The sequence below is a fragment of the Pogoniulus pusillus genome, chromosome 2 (genome assembly GCF_015220805.1).
Source record: "Pogoniulus pusillus isolate bPogPus1 chromosome 2, bPogPus1.pri, whole genome shotgun sequence".
NCBI classification, from domain to species: Eukaryota; Metazoa; Chordata; class Aves; order Piciformes; family Lybiidae; genus Pogoniulus; species Pogoniulus pusillus.
This window is the reverse complement of record NC_087265.1, coordinates 14,822,534-14,840,645: the sequence shown is the minus strand read 5'-3', so window position 1 is coordinate 14,840,645 and position 18,112 is coordinate 14,822,534. Positions and strand designations below refer to the sequence as shown.

The 18,112-nt window shown below is 43.2% G+C and overlaps 1 protein-coding gene across 4 annotated transcripts in view; it reads left to right on the top strand.

Annotated features, from left to right (window-relative positions):
• The first annotated feature begins 670 nt into the window (after positions 1-670).
• PDIA5 (protein disulfide isomerase family A member 5) overlaps positions 671-18,112 on the top strand; it is a 115,629-nt gene continuing 98,187 nt past the window's right edge. For 3 of the 4 annotated variants that reach the window (XM_064157090.1, XM_064157093.1, XM_064157103.1), the window contains exons 1-4: positions 671-868; positions 10,404-10,511; positions 12,537-12,663; positions 16,385-16,472. In XM_064157090.1, coding sequence (XP_064013160.1) covers positions 794-868; positions 10,404-10,511; positions 12,537-12,663; positions 16,385-16,472 — 398 coding nt within the window. In that variant the 5' untranslated portion in view covers positions 671-793. The remainder of the gene's footprint in view (positions 869-10,403; positions 10,512-12,536; positions 12,664-16,384; positions 16,473-18,112) is intronic. The other variant, XM_064157099.1, reaches the window with a different exon arrangement.

The window sequence follows — 18,112 nt, the reverse complement described above, 5'->3', positions numbered from 1 at the left end:
ACCTTTCCTATGAGGACAGACTGAAAGAGTTGGGGCTGTTCAGTCTGGAGAAGAGGAGGCTCCGAGCTGACCTTATTGTAGCTTCCAGTATCTGAAGGGGGCCTACAAAAAGGCTGCGGAGGGACTTCTTAGGCTATCAGGTAGTGACAAGACTAGGGGGAATGGAGCAAAGCTGGAGGTGGAGAGATTCAGACTGGACGTGAGGTGGAAGTCCATCGCAATGAGAGTGGTGAGAGCCTGAAATGGGTTGCCCAGGGAGGTGGTTGAGGCCCCATCTCTGGCGGTGATTAAGGCCAGGCAGGATGAGGCTGTGGCCAGCCTGCTCTAGGGTAGGGTGTTCCTGCCCATGGCAGGGGGATTGGAACTAGATGTTCCTTGTGGTCCCTTCCAACCCTGACTGATTCTATTCTATGATCCTGGAGGAGAGGCTGGTGGGAGGTTGGAGAAGAGCTGGAACTTTTTCATTTTTAATCTGTTGGAACGAACTGGACTGATCGTTTGTGATCGTTTATCGTTTGTGATCGTTTATCGTTTGTGACTGCAGCAGTGCTTCGGGAGAGTCGGATGCAATGTTGGTTGCCATGCGCCAGACGGTTGCAGGAGCTACAGGAGCTACAGGTGGGGCTGGAGCTGGCGCTGCTCCGCTCTGAGCCGGGTCGGTGGACGCCGCGGGCCGGACTACAAGCCCCGTCATGCAGTCGGGGCGGGCGGGTGGGAGCGTCGCAGTGCGCCTGCGCCGCCAGACGTGGCAGCAGCCCGCAGCGGCGGCAGCGGGTCCGGCTCGGCGGTGGAGATGGCTGTGCCGGGGCAGGTCGCGGGGGCTTCGCGGCGCCGCGGGCGGTTCCCGCTGCTGCTGCTAGGTCTGGCGGTGAGTGAGCGGCGGCAGCCGCGCCCCGGGGCAGTTCGGGACAGGCGGGTGCGGGGTGTCCCCCTTCCCCGGGCCGGGGCGGGGGCACTTGGTGCGGCCGGCGGAGTTGGACGAAAGTTGAGAACGGGACGGGCCCCTCGGGCTGGGCGCGGCGGCTGCCCCGCCGCCCGCACCAGCTGCCGCCCCGGGCGGGCGCGGCACGCCACAACCCAGCGTGGTTGGGCTCCGGCAGCTCTCGAATGTTACCTCAGTCTTCAGCCCGTGTGCTGCTTTCCTGCCTCCCTCCGTTTTTCTCTGCCTCTCAGTCTCTTAAAAACCCACCTGGAGAAGACCCACCCTGGAGCGCGGCGGCGTCTGCCCGAGCGGCTGCGGGCTGGAGTCCCCGGCTCATCCCCGGCCGGCTCTGGCCCCGGGGGCAGCAACCGACGGGCGCTCCCTTCGTGACTAAGTTTGGTGTGAAAATCGGTGCCTCGGCGGGTCGGCTTTGTGCACCTGTGCACGGCCAGGGGCAGCCGTGGGCAGTCCTGCAGCCCGTGGGCAGTCCTGCCTGGATGTCCCTCAAATGCGGGCTCTCCATCTTAGTGCATTCCGGAGGATCTGGCTATGTTTCATTGGAATTGCACTTTGAGTACAACACTCCTTACCTGAGAGAGGCTCCGAGATTTACAGAAATATTTTGGAGTATGATTTTTCTGTTTTATCCACAGCATTTGGCATGAATAGTGTGCGAGGTTGGCGAAGGCATGCTTTAAAGCACTCCTTTATTTACTTTATTGACATGACCTACAGCTCTTCCTTCTGCCCGGACAAATACAGTTAATAATTAATGAAAAATCACGTTAATTTTTTTTTTAAATGCACGCGTGATCTGAAATGTATTTGGAAAGCCACGACCTCGGAGTGTTCATCTAATTCATACACATCAAGTAAGGAATTGCTAATTGCCCTGTGCTTATTCAGTACTAATCTTAGGATTGCCATTGTGGGACAGAAAGCATCGGCCCTGCTTGATGTAGCTGTATGCCCCTGGCAGAGGCCTAGCTGTCAGCTCATTCAGGAGGAGGGAAAAGAAATGCTGAGTGTTCTGCACGGTTTTTGTTGTGTTTTCAGCTTGGTTTAGAAGCATAGACTTCTGCTATCTGCAGTTTGTTTTATTGATTTCAACTGAAACCGAAGACAGGCTCAACTCTTGCTAAAATGTTGGAGAGGTCTTAGTGTGGCTTTTTTTTTCCTTGTGGTTTACCCTTAATACACACACAGTACTTTTCTCAATGGTGTTTGCAGCTGTGTGTTCCTCAGATTAAGTGTATATTGTAAAGCAAGTGGAGTTCCAAGTAGACCGAATTTTACCTTCTTTTAAAATAGCTAAATGCATGGAGTTATTTGTGGTATTTCATTCTACATCCGCTGTGACTGTCAGACCTTATCTTACTGTAACATTCATATTAAATGTATTTTGCTGGGATATCTTTTTGTAGATTAGAAGGGTTTTTTTTTACTTCCAGTTTTCTTCACGTGAGTCTGTTATTCCTAGCTATTCTACTTGCCCTTCTTTGGACCTTTTATATTGCAGAGCTGATGTCTTTGAGATGAGCAGTCGACTGTCGTTGTCAGTGAAATTATATGAAGCTGTTATAATTTATCCACATTATTCTCTCTTACCCTTCTTAATTTGCCCCCACATTTGCTCTGTGATGCTGCATGCTGAGCAGATGTCTTCATTGAGCTGTTGATTCAGCTAATTCTTTTCCCTTTGCTGTGTACAAGTACTTTAAATTATTTCTCCCAATTTGCATTATCTTGCACTTGAAGGTGCAGTTTTTCATCTTGAAGTATGTAACTCGCTGTACGCCAGGATTAAAAAAAACTATCCTACAGCTGCAACATTGCAAAACCTGCTTTTAAATTTTTCCTTGAGTCAATGTTTGCAAAGTCAGTGAGGGTGTTAAATCAGGGTGTTCTGAGTGTGTAAAATTAAAGCAAAGGTGATGCCAGCTGCTTGATAAGACAGAGGCTGAGTATGTTGTATTCCCACCCAGCCCATCCTTTTTTATGTACCTAAACATATCTTTATTTATCCCCTGAAAATACTCTGTGTGTGTGCAGTGTATGTGGGACAGCAACTGGAGGTGTGCATGTGTTGTACTTCTAAAACATAGGACTCAGTTTTAAAGTAGGACTTAAAATTGGAGGTGACTTCCAAGAATTGAAATCCTTGTCTTTGTAAGACTTCCTGCATTTTTGAATGGAAAACTGTAAAGCTGGATGGAGAAAACACTTCTCATGGAAGATGTTGTTGCCTTCTGTGTCACTGTGAATATATGGCATATGTGTGAGGAAGATGTTGCACTGTTCTGCTGTAATTTCTTGAATGAGTTGAAAAGTCATAAGAAAGTTATGGTATATCTTTAGAGATGTGTTAAGTGGTTGATTATGTTTTATACTCGAAGGAGATAAGGCAAATCTATTTCCTCTGATATATCCAGTACTGTCCTTTCCTTAGCAGACACTTCTTCCAACAGGATTACGCATCTGGGATTCATTTGCTTTGCAGACGTTGGTGAATGTTATCTCAGGCCAATGTAGCAAAGGTCAGATTGCTGAATGATGACTTAATGACAGAGGAGTTGAGTGACTTAAAGCTGTTGGGATGTAGGCTTCTTGACCTAGTGCCATTCAACCTGATGCATTCAAAGGCAGGCTTGAAAAGAACACTTCAAGATTCCAGCTCAAGTCCTGGTGTCCTCACAGGAACAATGCTGATGAGCATGGATAGGGACTTGTGAATCCAGGCCTGTGGGGTGTGTTTGAGCATGGCTCACTTTGTGTTGCAGGTAGCAGCAGTGGCTTGGCTTTCAGTGAGTTTGCAGGCAGAGAGCTCAGGTGCTCTTTTCTGTGGTCGCATTTGAGCTTGAATTTGGGAGTGCCTCGTATACAGTTGCTCCTTGTACTGAGGAGCTGCTTTGAGAAGTGTTTGCTCTAGTCAGAGGGAGGATATTGCAGAGCCAGGCCAATAGTTTACCCCCACCCCCCTGCCTACTTTGTTCCCTCCTCAAAATATGAACTGGTAAAACTTGAGATGTAGGCTCTGCTCTGTCTCCTCTGGTGCCCTTCTCAAACCGAACCTTGGCTTTCAGGACTGGTTTTGTTACTTGGCTCCATACCTCATGGAGCAATGTTTCAAATCCTCTGGTGATGGAGAGCCTTCAGAGAGCCTAGGATGTTGTCAGAAATGTGGCATCATGAAAAGTGGAGTTTCTGCCCGGGGGTGTGTTCACATCAGGAATTGGTGGTGAAAGAGGTGCCTGCTTTATTAATGACCATTTCTCTGCATTTGATGATGCAGTTCCTCGAGTTCCTTGATTTTGGTAAAACTGTGGTAACGAAATTTGCCTTTCTTCCTTCGGAGTTGTGTTTGGAAGTCTGTGAATTGGAACAGTTAATGCACTTTGCAAGCAGAATCACAAACTATTGTTGCCTTAAATTTCTTGATGTGAATGGAAGCGAGTTATGGTTTACCTTCTTACCACCATTTCAAGCTCGTGCAGAACAAAAAATGGTGATAGCAGAGAAGATCTTATTTTTTTTGCTCTTTGTTAATTCAGAGTATCTGGTGGCATTGGTGGAGGATGCTGTGACTTGTGTGCTTGCAGAACACAGATAACAAAATTTATCTCATTTGTGACTGCCTTGAAGAAGTCCTCTCTGCAGTATTTGGATTTACTGTCACAGCATATATGTTAGGTGACTGCAGATAAACTTGCTCTTTCTTCCTCCTTGCTCTTCAGGGGTGGCACACCACGAGCATGTGTTTGTGCACAACTCTAAGATCAGCTGTATGTCAGCTTGCTCTGAAGTGGCCTCCGTTGTGCTTCTTGCAGATTGCTTCCTTTCTGTGTGTATTTTACTCCCAACTATTTAAATTAAGCTTCGCTTCCTATCACCTGGCAGAAAAAGATGAGGATTAATTAGTTAATATTTGTGCAATGCTTTGAAGATAACAAGTGCCACATAAAGTGCTAAGGATTTTCAGGTGTCATTTTTGCCCTGTCTTCTTTATAAGTCCTATTAATATTGGTTTTGTCTTCTTTTTATAGCATCTCCTTCTTAAGTGATACTTTAAACTTCTTCCAAACCCAATTTTTAGTGGGAGATTGTGTGATATGTGCTTCGCTTGTGTCCTTGGCTTCAGCAGTCATCCAAATGTACTTGTTCAGAAGTATATAATTTCATCAACAGCTTGTTTAATATATATTCCACCAGTGCTTGGCTTGAGGAGAGGGTGAGCTTCACATATGTAATAAGGAGAAAGTTCTTTGTCAGCGTTAGTAATTGACCCTATTACAGTTAGTTGTTAATTAGGAAATTATTGCACAGGTTTTCTTTTGCTAAGCTTTTGAAATGCAGTGATAAACCATACAATTAATTGGCTACACAGAGCCCTGAAGAACAGTCTTCAGTATAGACTATTATGCCTGTAGCTTATGTTCCTTAAACCCCAGTGTTTAAGAACAATATGAACAGTAGAGTCTAGTCAAATCTTGACGTCTCCATGGTATTTTTTACTGGCTTCTATATTTGGAAATTGAACATAGCAAGCAAGCACCATGTTAAGTGGAATGCCTTATTTGTAGTATCCTTCAGCCAAAGTTAAAGAATACCAAGACACTGTCATGACTTTTGTTTGCCTTACTTCATGAACAAAAGAAGATGCAACACTTGCCTCTTGAAGGTATGACCCACTACAGTAAAATGTCAGCAGTGCTTGAGATTTTTTTATTCCCTGAATGGTTTGAGGTGAGCGTTAATTGATCTAAATTTATACATTGTAAGAATGGTTTCTTCCACAGAAGAAAATTAACAAAACCAAGGAAGTGTCTAATGACAGTGTCTACAAATGTGAACCTGTTTGTCAAACCCATGATTTTTCTAATGCTGTCAGTATTCTAGTGCAGTAGTTGTCAGTTTTGTAGTGTGCCTTTTTAGAGTTCTCCTCACTTGGCCATCCTGCTGTAGACTTGAGAATCACTATGCTCCACTGAGCCCATAGATTGCAAATAATGTGTTGCAGCCAGTGTATGGGGGTTGCAGTTTGAAAACCCCTGCAGATTTGGTTGAGAGAAGATGGTTTTGCGTTCCTAGAAGGATTGCAAGGCCTGCATAATTGTGACCTCTGAAGACTGAACCCCAACTGCTACTCTTTCTCTTCCCTCCTCATTCAGAATAATAAATTCTTAGGAGGCTTTCTTGAGGTACCTTTGGGTAACAAGCATAACCCACGTGCCCTTATCTAATCTGATTAAAACGATTCTACAGCTATTTTGGATATTAATGATGAATGAAAACAGGGGACTGTCCTACTTATCACTATCCATCTTGGAAGGCATTTGTTACAAATGGCTCAGTGATCAAAGAAGCACAACCCTGAATGTAAATAGCAGCAGAGGGAGGGCTTGTGAGTGAAAAGCAAGCAATTATTGCACAAGGTCAAGAGTGGTTTGTATGATGAGTAAGGTGGATAAAACACCGGCAAACTGTGATTCCTGTAAACAAGGGGACTTTGGATTAGAACATCTTATATTTCTAAAAGAAAACAAATTTCACTACATATTTTCATTATGTGCACACTGCCTGCAGCCCAGGACCTACATCTCTACAGTACAGAAATGTTCTTTCTGAAGTTAAGTGGGTGCTTCACGACAGGGTTAGTTTTGTGAAGTAAGCAGGAAAAGGAAGGTGAAATCTGCTCTTGTTCATGGGGTTTCTTGCCTGTCATGTTCCCCCCCCCCCCAACTTCACCAATGTAATGTAGCAGAGGAGGGCCCTTTTTAAGAATGTGGGCTACTTTCCTCCTAAAGAAATTAATTCTGAAAACTGGACTCGGTCATCTCCATTACTACTTGGAATTTTGAGGTGGGTCTGCTGTTCAGCTAGATTCCCATAAAATGCCTTGTCAGATGCAATCTGTTTAATACATACAGGGTCACTCATTGATCATATTTACAGTGGGCTGAATGCTGTTGACCCAAAATGAGAGTGACATCAGTGGGTGGTTAAGCTAAAACAGAAATCAAAGGCAATGCCTTGCTGAAAAATGTGCCTTCAAAATCGTGGTTGAGTGGAAGATTGCATCCTTGTCAAGCAGCAATTGTGATTGAATCAGTGTTGTTTGCATGAGCCCCAGCTCTTCTTGGTGAATCATGTGTAAATTACCAACCTAATTATACATGTAAGTGTTAGTGTGTGCATAAAAATCACACGTGGATGTGTGGATTCAGGCACCCAAGAATATTTATATTTTTTTAATGCGTAATTTGTGTCCAGGGAAATGAATTTCATTCAGACTCTTTGAGCTGGCAAGATTAGAAGAGAAGATAGTTTTTCTGTCCGGTGTGCAGTGCTACTCCTCTGATAGTTCTTCTTTATGTAACTTTGATAAGTGTTTTCATGTTTTTACTTACTTATGTTTTTGCTGCCTTGGATTTAAAATAAGTAATTCTCCAACCATACTGCTTGTCCTTAGCAAGAGACTATGGTGTCACAAAGCTTTTGTGGGAAGCAGCCCATAAATTGAGCAGGGTTCTGTGGGAACAGCAGTTAGGTGTTTATCACATTGAATAATAAATGTTACATGTGAAAATATGGTCTTATGGCTGCTTGAAAGATCTTCCCTTTTTTCATTCTGTAATGAGATTCAGATAAAGGTAAAATCTTGAGAAATAAACTCTACTTTCTCAGTCTTTGATAGTTTTGAAAAAACATGGCCTGAGAGTTGACCACATTTTTCATGGATGTCCATCCTGAAAATATTATTAGCAAATAGTTATTTGCTCTTGTCTTTCTGGGGTTCAAAAACTCAGATGTTTCTTGGGTATCCCTTCTAAGGAAGTGGGGTTGTGGAGTGCTTCACTGCTCTTTAACACTTGCTCTGCGAGGAATTGTTTATCAGCTCAGCAAGGAATTGCTTGAAAGTAAGGGATGGGGGAGAAGGAAAATTAAACCTTAATCAGACTTCTTCCACCCATCCTGCAAAATTACCTATTTAAATACACACTTTGATTTGAAGAGCAGAGGCAGAACTAGAGCACATGTGATTTTGTACCTTGTGCTTGAATAGCAGTGTCTCTCAGCAATTTTGAATTGACTGTCTTGAGGATTTGGGTTCACTTATGTTTTACTTGAGAATCATTCATGCATCTTGGATCAGACGCTGGAATCACATGGCTGATGTGCGACCTACGCCATCAGAAATTCTGTGAAAATAAATTCAGATGGAAATCTTGAGCTTGGGGAAATCTGCAGAGCAGCAGATTTGCATTTCATAGTGTGTAGTCGTGTGTAGTCTGCCTTTTTCTTCACCAAAGTTTCCTGCATCTAAGGACACTGGGTGACTGTTGTGTTGGTTCCAGCCCACTGAGCCATCCGTGAATGAGGACCCATTATACTTGGCACTGTGGAAACACAGCATGAAATGAAATAGACCTTCTCTCAGTTGTATTGCGGTGTCTTGTTAGCATAACTGTCACAGAGTGGGAGCAGCAGAGATGTTGCAGGTGTTGGTCTTCATATTCCTCTTCTACTTCACTGGGTACCAAAGTAGGCAGCTTCTTGAGAAAAATGTTTGGAGTATTTCTTAACTTTTGAGTGGTGGTTTTGAATAGATTTTGAAGCTTTAGAATGTTCAAGTGACAAGAGAGTTTAGCTTGTTTCTTATTTATAGAGTTCCATATGTGTGAATGTAGCACTTCCTGACGCGTATGAAAAGACGCTTCCTGCCCAGGAGGGACTGTCACCTTTCTTGACCTCTTCTTTTTTTAATATGAGCTCATCTCCTCTTGTGCCCTGGATTTAAACAAGAAGCAGTATGCTTAATTGGGCAGTGCCTGGCTGATGAGCTCTCCTGCAGAATGTCTGGAGTAAATCTACCTGAGTCATATCTCACAGTTGAAGTCATATTGCACAGTACATGCAAATGAACCTTGCCTTTGCTGCCACTTTGCTTGTGGGCTGTGCAGGAATATGAGCCTGTTTTTTTTCTGTGAAGAAGAGGATGTAACTGATTCCACAGAATTCTCTTGTTATGCCCTCATAATTTGGTACTGTTGCCAGAACTAGTGTCTGTAGCCACTAGTCATCACAGCATTGGCTCTTTTCACTGGGCAGAGTAGTCCCATGGCAGGGACTGGTATCTGGTAAAAACAACTGCTTGGCATCACTTGCCTTGGATGGAGGTGGTAGCAAAGGCAGAGGGTCTTTGGGAATTTCAACAATAAACCAGCCTCTCATTTATTCCTGGGTAGGAAATTCATTAATTTCAGCAGGAGAGAGCTGAGGAGCATGAAACTACTTAATTCTTATCAGTCTGCAAACACTGCCTGGTGCAAATGCATATGGAACTTTTCCGCTCAGCCAGTGACCTCCCAGCATTGCTGCCGCTGCCTTAGATCTGCAGGGAGGAGCTTTCTGTCCCTCTCAATGCCTTCAGCTTGGACATTTTGAGTTTATAACCAGGAGAGGCTGCAACATTAATCTTAATTAAAGGAAGATGATGATTTATTTGGCAGAGCTGGCTGGTGTGCTTGTATGCACAATGCCTTTCCCAGTGGGTTTTGGTCTAAACTGCAGGAAAATGAGTAACATACTGATTTGATACCTGAGGAGGAACTGGGCAAAGTAGCAGTGGATATATGCAATGTGATGTGCTTCTCCCTCCAAATGCCTGCTATTCCATCAGCGCAGTGAGTTTTCTGTTAGTGGTAACACTGACAAGGCAGTAGTTAAAGCTGTCGCGGTTAGCAGAATCTAATTTTTCAAGAGGTTTATAGCTCTGCTGTTATAAGGAAGGGGGAAATTGGGTAAGCAGTCTTTCCATCTGGAAAAGACATGAAATACATGTACCTCTGAGCTGTCAGTAAAACTGTACAGCTGCTTTAAAGTGCATAGTATTGTTTGGTGTCATGGTCACCATTTGGTGAAGGTGGCCTTTGTGGCTTTTTTAGTCCAATTATTCTTTTTGGCAATGAGTTCATAGACTAGAATATCCTTAACTGAGTCAAATCTTCTCAGCCAAAGAAGTAACTTGTAGTGCCATCCTTTCACTTGTGTTTGGGATTAATTTCAGTTAAGTTTTGGTTTAGTCTTCTGTAACTCAAAGCTAAGTGAAATGTGAAGACACTTGGATAGTTGTGAAAAGAACAAGTGAAGGAAAAAATCTAAAGGAACTGCAACCAGACGGAATTAAAGAGATGTGCTCATAAGTTAATGTTAGATTAATGTCTCTTGTACCACCTCTGATTGTGATAAGTTTTATGCAGGAATTTGCATGTGTCACCTCACTTAGCACAACTATATTTATCCACTTTGATTGGCAGAACCACGTCTTTATCTCAGAAAACACACAAATGATTCATATACCTCAGCTCAAAGTAGGAAAACTGAGCTCTGGACATTAGGTCTTAGAAGTTCTGAGTCTGTTGGTCAAATCAAGGACATCTATGCTGATGGAGAGGCTGACTTGTGAATATGCTTTGCACAGACTGCCTGGCCAGCAGGGCTCAGTGGTGGGACTCTTGCCTGTGTGATGGGACAGCTTGTTCACTCTAAGCCTGTATGGCCTATTGTGCTTTTATATTTCGTGTTACAGGTATCTCTTCTAGTAATTTTCATTTCCTGAATGTGTCCTGGGGTTGTTTTAAGAACGACCCCGGGTTCAGTTGAGTGTCTTCCCCTCTGCTTTGTGTCCTAAAACTCCCTCTTCCCTTTCCACTGTCAAAACTTCTGGCACTCATACACAAGTATGTTTTGTAGGTGCAGGTTTCACTTCTGTGTCTCAGTGATGCGGTGCTAGCAAGTAGCTGAATTTGCAATGAAGTGTAGTGCCTGGAGCTGCTTGTTCTGACTTTGCTTGGCTTAGTGCCTTGGTTTGAATGCTGCAATCTGTAACACGCAAGATGCGAGAGGAACAGCCTCTTACTTGTTCATGTCCACCCTGGACACATTTTTCAGCCCAGCTGGAGTGAGATAGGATAAAAATTATGTCTGTAATTAAGAAAATGTTGTACCTCTTGTGTGTGTTAGGAAAATTAGTTCAAGCTTTTAGCCAAGCAATTAAATAGTAAGTTTTTACTGTAAGGTGAATGAAAACTAGATAATTTCTCCAACTGAACTTCCTATAATCATTCCCTTAGCATGAATTCAGTAAGTGAAAAAGGGAGGCAGCATAGCCTGATGGATAAGATGATTATTTTTATTATTGGAGATTAGTGCAGTATAATGAGCAGTAGAAGCCCAAGCCAAGGTTACGGTCATATTTTACTTTATGGTAGCATAAAAGACAGACTCCTCTGGAACAGTCATGATTTGAATAGACCAAAAGGTGAAACACAAAAGCTTTGTTGTTGTCTGTGGGATTTTTGCAAAGATATAGGCCCAGGATGCAGACAGATTTAATGTCATGCATTCCAGGTAGCCATCAGAAGCCAAACTTTATCTTGTGGTAAAGGCACTGGTACACGTATGAAGAGTGGTATGGCCAGTGGGGAAGGCTAAGTCTTGTTCCACTTTGAAGAGGCAGGTGGGAATAGAGTTGTGGTTAGTGCTGTAATACAGATGCTGCAGTTCTGTTTTTACACTTGAAAAAATCTGCTTTTATTTCCTTCTAGTGCTCTGTGTCAGTATGGGTTAGTTAGTTTAACTTGGTGGCTCTTGCTGTCTTCTGTGGGATATCAAAGTGCTTGATTGATTTTGCAGCATATTGTGAGGTCTAGGCGCAAGAGTGCTCTTGAAGTGGTAATTTGCTGCTTCTCTTGTTACAATGTATTAAATAGACATAATTTTTATCTGATTATCTGTCTAGGGAGCAAACTTTTGTATGGCACAGCTTCTTGACTAAAGCTATGTTTCTTTGTGTTATGTTTGTCTTCTCTTTCCACCTAAGGATGTTTGCTGGAGTGGTATCGGTCCAGTTTCAATAAGTCATGTGTATGGCTTTTTTAGTTTTTTCCTTTGTGGTGGTTTGGATGTACCTCACCCCCCCACACTTTAGAAATCCCCAGTTAGACTCAGCCGGCTCTGGGAATATACATGAAGCTATTTATTTACAGCTAACACAATATACAAGCAGATATTTACAGTATATACAGTTATAGACAGAAATATACAAGGTAAAATGTAATACAGAAACACAACTCCCCTCCCAGAAACCTGAGTCCCCAGGAGGGGCTCTCAACCACCCCTGCACCTTCCCCCTACCCCTCTCAACCTTACCCCAGTCCTAAGGAAGAATAGAGCTTCACCCAAGAGGTTAAGAAGCAAAGGTGAGTGGAAGGTGAGGTTAGGGAGATGCAGCTCAGTCAGAGCCCAGCCAGAGAGTGCAGCAAAATGGCGAAAGTGTTATCTAGTGTTTACATTTCTCCTTCAGCAAGACTCTGAGGGAAGGAGACATCACCATTGTTTTCCTTTTTCGCAGCCTATGGTCTAGTTTTTCTTACCAAAACATTCTAACCTGCTTCAAACTAGCACATCCTTCCAGACTTTTGCTGATCAAATTGATGGGATAATTTATTTAAAGCAGGGCATCTAAGGATTATGGAAGAAGGTCAACACAGTTTTGAATACAGTTTGTATTTTGGAAGCTTTAACTGGTGTTTCTGGCTTTGTGTTTCTGTAGGCGTTCCTGCCAGCATTTGTGTGCTCCTTGAAGGTGTCTCCACTCATAGAAAAAATAAGTGACCATAAGGATTTTAAGAAGCTTCTCAGGACACGGAATAACATACTAGTGCTGTATTCCAAATCTGGTAAGTTTTTGTGGGGTTTTTTAGTTTGTTTGAGTGTTTGTGGTTTGGATTGAATATTTTTTTTTTCTTTTTTTGATATCACAACTGTGTTCAGCAAGAGGCTGGGTATGTGTGCATCAGTTACCTGTGTACATGCTCAGGTGACTAAGCTCTTTGCCCTTGCTTTCTGTTCACTGTTGTCTCATGTAACTGCAAGGTGCTTCTGTGTGACTACAAGTTGTTCTTCAGCACTGATGTCCTTTGTTCTAATGCAGATCCTGATGTTTCTGGTTTGGAGTCTTTTTAGTTTGGTCTTCTAAGGGCTCTGCCACACTGGCAAAAATGTACTTCACAGTATCACAGTATTATCAGGGTTGGAAGAGACCTCACAGATCATCAGGTCCAACCCTTTACCACAGAGCTCAAGGCTAGACCATGGCACCAAGTGCCACGTCCAATCCTGCCTTGAACAGCTCCAGGGACGGCGACTCCACCACCTCCCTGGGCAGCCCATTCCAGTGTCCAATGACTCTCTCAGTGAAGAACTTTCTCCTCACCTCAAGCCTAAATTTCCCCTGGCGCAGCCTGAGGCTGTGTCCTCTCGTTCTGGTGCTGGCCACCTGAGAGAACAGAGCAACCTCCTCCTGGCCACAACCACCCCTCAGGTAGTTGTAGACAGCAATAAGGTCACCCCTGAGCCTCCTCTTCTCCAGGCTAAACAATCCCAGCTCCCTCAGCCTCTCCTCGTAGGGCTGTGCTCAAGGCCTCTCACCAGCCTCGTCGCCCTTCTCTGGACACGCTCAAGCATCTCAATGTCCTTCCTAAACTTGGGGGCCCAGAACTGAACACAGTACTCAAGGTGTGGTCTAACCAGTGCAGAGTACAGGGGCAGAATGACCTCCCTGCTCCTGCTGACCACACCATTCCTGATGCAGGCCAGGATGCCACTGGCTCTCTTGGCCACTTCATCCTGGCTTTGTCTGTAACACTGGCTGCTTGTAATAGCGATCAGTCAGAGCTTTCTGGTGTGCGTATCACAGTAGTTTTTAAGTTTTGATTTCATGCTGACACCAAAAGGCTAATGAATAGTTCTGGTACTGAAATCAATTTATCTTTGCTTCTGACAGCTTTGAGTGTCCCATGGTTGTCTTTCAACTTTAATTAACAAAATACAAAAATAAAACCCGAGCTGCTTGTGTAATAGGGAGAAATGGCACTTTTCACGTCATGCCACCTGTCCCCTTGAATCTCTGCTGTCTTCTCTCTCATTCAGGCTCTCCTTTCTGCCTGTTTAATCTTCTTCTTACTCGACTTTGCTCTTCCATTTGCTCTGTTTTGCTGCTTTTTCCCTCTTGCTGTCTTTTTGCTTTGGCATGTTGTTTTGTGTGACACCATGTAAAATGAAGAGGCAATCCCTTAAGCTCCATACGCAAGTGTAGAATGATGTTGTGGAGGTGAGATTCTTGGACAGCAAGAACAAAAACATGTCACTAAGATGATTTTCCTCAGCACTGTATTATTTTTGTTGGTGCTTCCTTGTCCTTTTTGCAGGCAAGCAGTGCAAGATAATGTTTTGTTTGGGGGTTAGATCTTTCCTAGATCGGTTGCAGAGGTCTTATCTCAATCAAATGTAGTGACATTGGTAAGTTGCTCTGGGTTTATAGTGTGGCAAGTCAGAGCAGCATGCGGTGACAGAATATACTCCCTCCCCTGTATCAGGATTTTGCAAACAAAAATATGCAGGTGCTGGGATAATTAACTTTGTTTCCTAAAGAGATTCTTTTCCTGAAACACTTGAAATAACAGATTTGACTTAATTTTTGTTAAAATATTTGTGTTTTGCTGTAGTGGGGAACTTTGTGCACTCGCTTGGCCGAATGGTTTTGTAGTAACAGATTCAAAGTGAAAGTCATAAAAGGCTTTCTAAAGCTTTCTGATTTTGAAAGGAACACTTTAGATAAAAAAGACATCTGTGTTACTCATCTTTTTAAAGAGAAGATTTTCTTTTTAGCCTTAATATTTTAAGTGGTGTTTGCTTTCATTTTTAGAAGCACAACCAGAACACTTCAGCTCTGACACTCATCAAATAAATGTTGCCCTATGGGCATTGTTCAAAAGCCATGTTGTAGAGATTTCTTTTTTCTGTTTTTATTATTTAATTGGTTGGTTTTAGCAGTCTAAAGCGTTGCCTGCAGAGCTGACTGTGGGATTAATTTTTCTTTCTAGAACAGTGATCCTTGCACAATTAAAAATCTCTTGTCTAACTGTCACCCAGAAAGAGAGGAAGGGAAAAAAAAAAGATAGGAATTTGGGATGCAATTCTAATTCCAGATGTACATCCTTCAGCTGTAATGAGATGTTGGCCAGCGTCTGATCATACTGCTGGAAAAAAGGCTTTGCTCTCAGTTGAGCAAAGCTAGATGAGTATTTCTACCCCATTCAGAAAATTCATTTGGTTTAGAAGATGTCCTCATTTACAAGACATATTTCATTTACCCTAGTGACTGGGTATCCTGCCAGGGCTGCTCAGCTAGGGAGTCTTCTGAGACAAGTCTATCCTATCCTGAATGCTTATTATTTAAAGATTATTTGTCAAACTGCTCCACTCTAAGTACATGTAAAGAATCCCCCCCGCATGTCTATGTCACTGTGTTGGAGAGATGTGGCAGTTGCATGTTATCAGTATTGGAGGTAGGAGAGTTTCTGGATACCTAGCATGTGTGGCCTGATGACTGTGATGGCATCAGGCCTAAGCAAATGCTGTCAAATACAAAGAAACTGTTTCTGACTCCGAAAAGTGTTGACTTCACTTTCACAAGCACTGAAGACGAGATATTGGTCTATAGAATCATTCAAGCTGAACTGATATAGCCGTTCTTATATTCAATTAATTGAAGTAGCTGTGGAGAGGCAGCAGTTTAAAAAGATCTGGAAGAGGCTCTGGGTTTCTATTTTCTGTTTATTGAGGCAGGAAACAGCTTCTTTTAGACTTTTTGGGGAGGTGGAAATTGATACTTGTTTGAACCTCACTGCTTTTCTCTCCTAAGATCTTGCCTCTTTCCCCCCCCATGTTTATTTTTAATACCATTTGTAAGATTCTTTTGGAATGGAAGTGTTCTGCAAAATCTACACACACTTTAAAAATCTCTGGTGGGTAGTTATAATACAGCCAGTTTTTGGGAGGACCTTTTCTGGGTACTTTCTACTGTAAGATTCGAGCTTGTCACAACTGTTGGTTTGGGTGTCTCCCAGGATTATTGTGAGAATAACAGTGTGGTGTTTTCTGTGTATGGCAGAGATAGTTGAGGCAGGGAGAGGTGCTAAATGATTTTTCCCTTACAGCTGGTGAATGCAAGTAAAGAAAGTTGCTCTAATTATAAGCGGTATTAACAAACTGCTTAATGCCCAGTCACCAGAAAAAGGCAGTGTTGGGGTGGAAGCTGGTCTGCAGGAGAACAGACAATAAAGCTCTATAAATATCAGTCAGAAAGTGTGCCTGGAGGTATGTTTGGGAGTGGTGATTAAGGGCAGGTAGAAGGAAGGAGCCACCCAAATTCAACTGCAGCCAGCATTCCTTGTAGCTTACAGAAGATTTTTTTTTCTGATCCTTCTCATACTTATTTCTTCAAATTGTTCCAAGGCACTGGAAGAACATTTTGTCTAAAGGAAGGCACTGTTGTATTGTTCTAGGTGGAATAACAAAGAGTTGCTGATTTATTTTTATTTTTGTTTTGTTTTCCAGCTGCTGCTGCAGAAAGCTCACTCAGGTTGCTTTCCAGCGTGGCCCAAGAGGTGAAAGGACGAGGTACTATAAGCTGGATAGACTGTGGGTATGTGACACTGTTTTTCTCTCACTCTTTTGTTTCTTCTCTCTCTACACCGTCCCTTGAGGTCTTCAAGAAAAGCCTGGATGAGGCACTCGGTGCCATGGTCTAGTTGACTGGCTAGGTCTGGGTGCTAGGTTGGACTGGATGATCTTGGAGGTCTCTTCCAACCTGGTTGATTCTATGATTCTACCTATTTGTTTTTTTTTAATGCTGACTTAGGTTTTCTGATGGCTCTGAAACTTTGCTTGTAACTGAACTGACATCATTCTGTGCAGGGAGCTTACATCTTACTCCCTTCTCTTCTGTCTGATTATTGGTGGGGAATGTTTTTTTTCCTTATGGCTGTTGTCAGTTCTCTGACAATATGTTTTTCAGCCTGAAGTTGGAAACTCCAGCTAGCATCACCTTTCATGGGGGGCACATAGTGTGGAAACTTTGATTGCCCTGACCATTCACACAAGCTGGGGAAGGAGGAATCCCACATGTTGTGCCTCAGCTGGAGGGCACTGCAGTTCTGCTTTGACAGCAGATGTTGCGTGAGCGGTAGGGCTGTTTGCTTGGTTTGGAAGCATACACCCATTTGTATTTCTCAATGAATGTGCTTTCTTTAAAAGTTAGTGCTTATATTGGTTCGTTGCAATTTTTAATGTGTAGGCAGGGAAACTTGGTGTTTTAAGTGATGGCTGGTGTGGGAAGGAATGAACAGGTGGGTACTTTCTGGTTTGTGGACCCGAAAGCCTCTGCTGTGGTTCTATTCAATAACACATTGCCTGTGGTTTTAGCTTGCATATCACAGTGCCTCTCTGCCTCTGCATCTTTGAGAGCTTTGCCTGCAGGTGGCAAATTCCCCTTCCTGTGCTGCAGAGGAACAGCTTGTCTGCCTACCTTTGTGTTTAGGTGGATTGCCACAGTATGAACAAATTTTATGCTGTGCACAAATCTAAGCACACTCTGAAAATCATGTGGCTACCTTGAAAATGAGACTTTGGAAACCAATCTCCATCCATCAAGCAGTGACCCAGAATAAGTCATTGGTAAATCAAAGTTAACGTGCTTTTGTTGGTGGTTAACTTATCTTGCTCTCCTCCTGCCACCAGGCAGGTATCTCTCCTGCTGAGTTCTCTGCTTCTGTTTTCTGTTTGCCTTCTGCTGGGTTCATCCAAATGTGCAGACACTTTAATCTCTGCCCAACGGATGGAGACAGTGTTCCAAGTTATCCTCTGGCAGACAGCAGGGCTGCTCCTCTGAGGTCAGTGCAGCCTCTACCACTTCCAAGCCACTGAAAAGCTAGCAAATAAATGGTATTGACTGTGATGAGGAGAAAGCCCCATTGAGGTCTGGCATATGTCTGAAATCCGCTCTTCTTTTCTAATGGATGCACTGATAAACAACTTTTGATTGTCAGTAATGACAACTACCAGATAGGGTACTTGGCTTCATGGCTTTAGTTTCTAATTGGCTCTGTTTTGAGCTTTACCTTTCCCTTTTGGTTTAGGCTACCTCTGTGTTAGGGGGTTTAACCATGTGTGTGCAAGTGGCATGTATATACAGCTGCTGTAATAATGAGGCTGTTCATCTGGCCCTTCAAAATGTTGCTACAATACAACTAGGCAATAACCCTCTCCAGGATTTTAGTTCTGGGC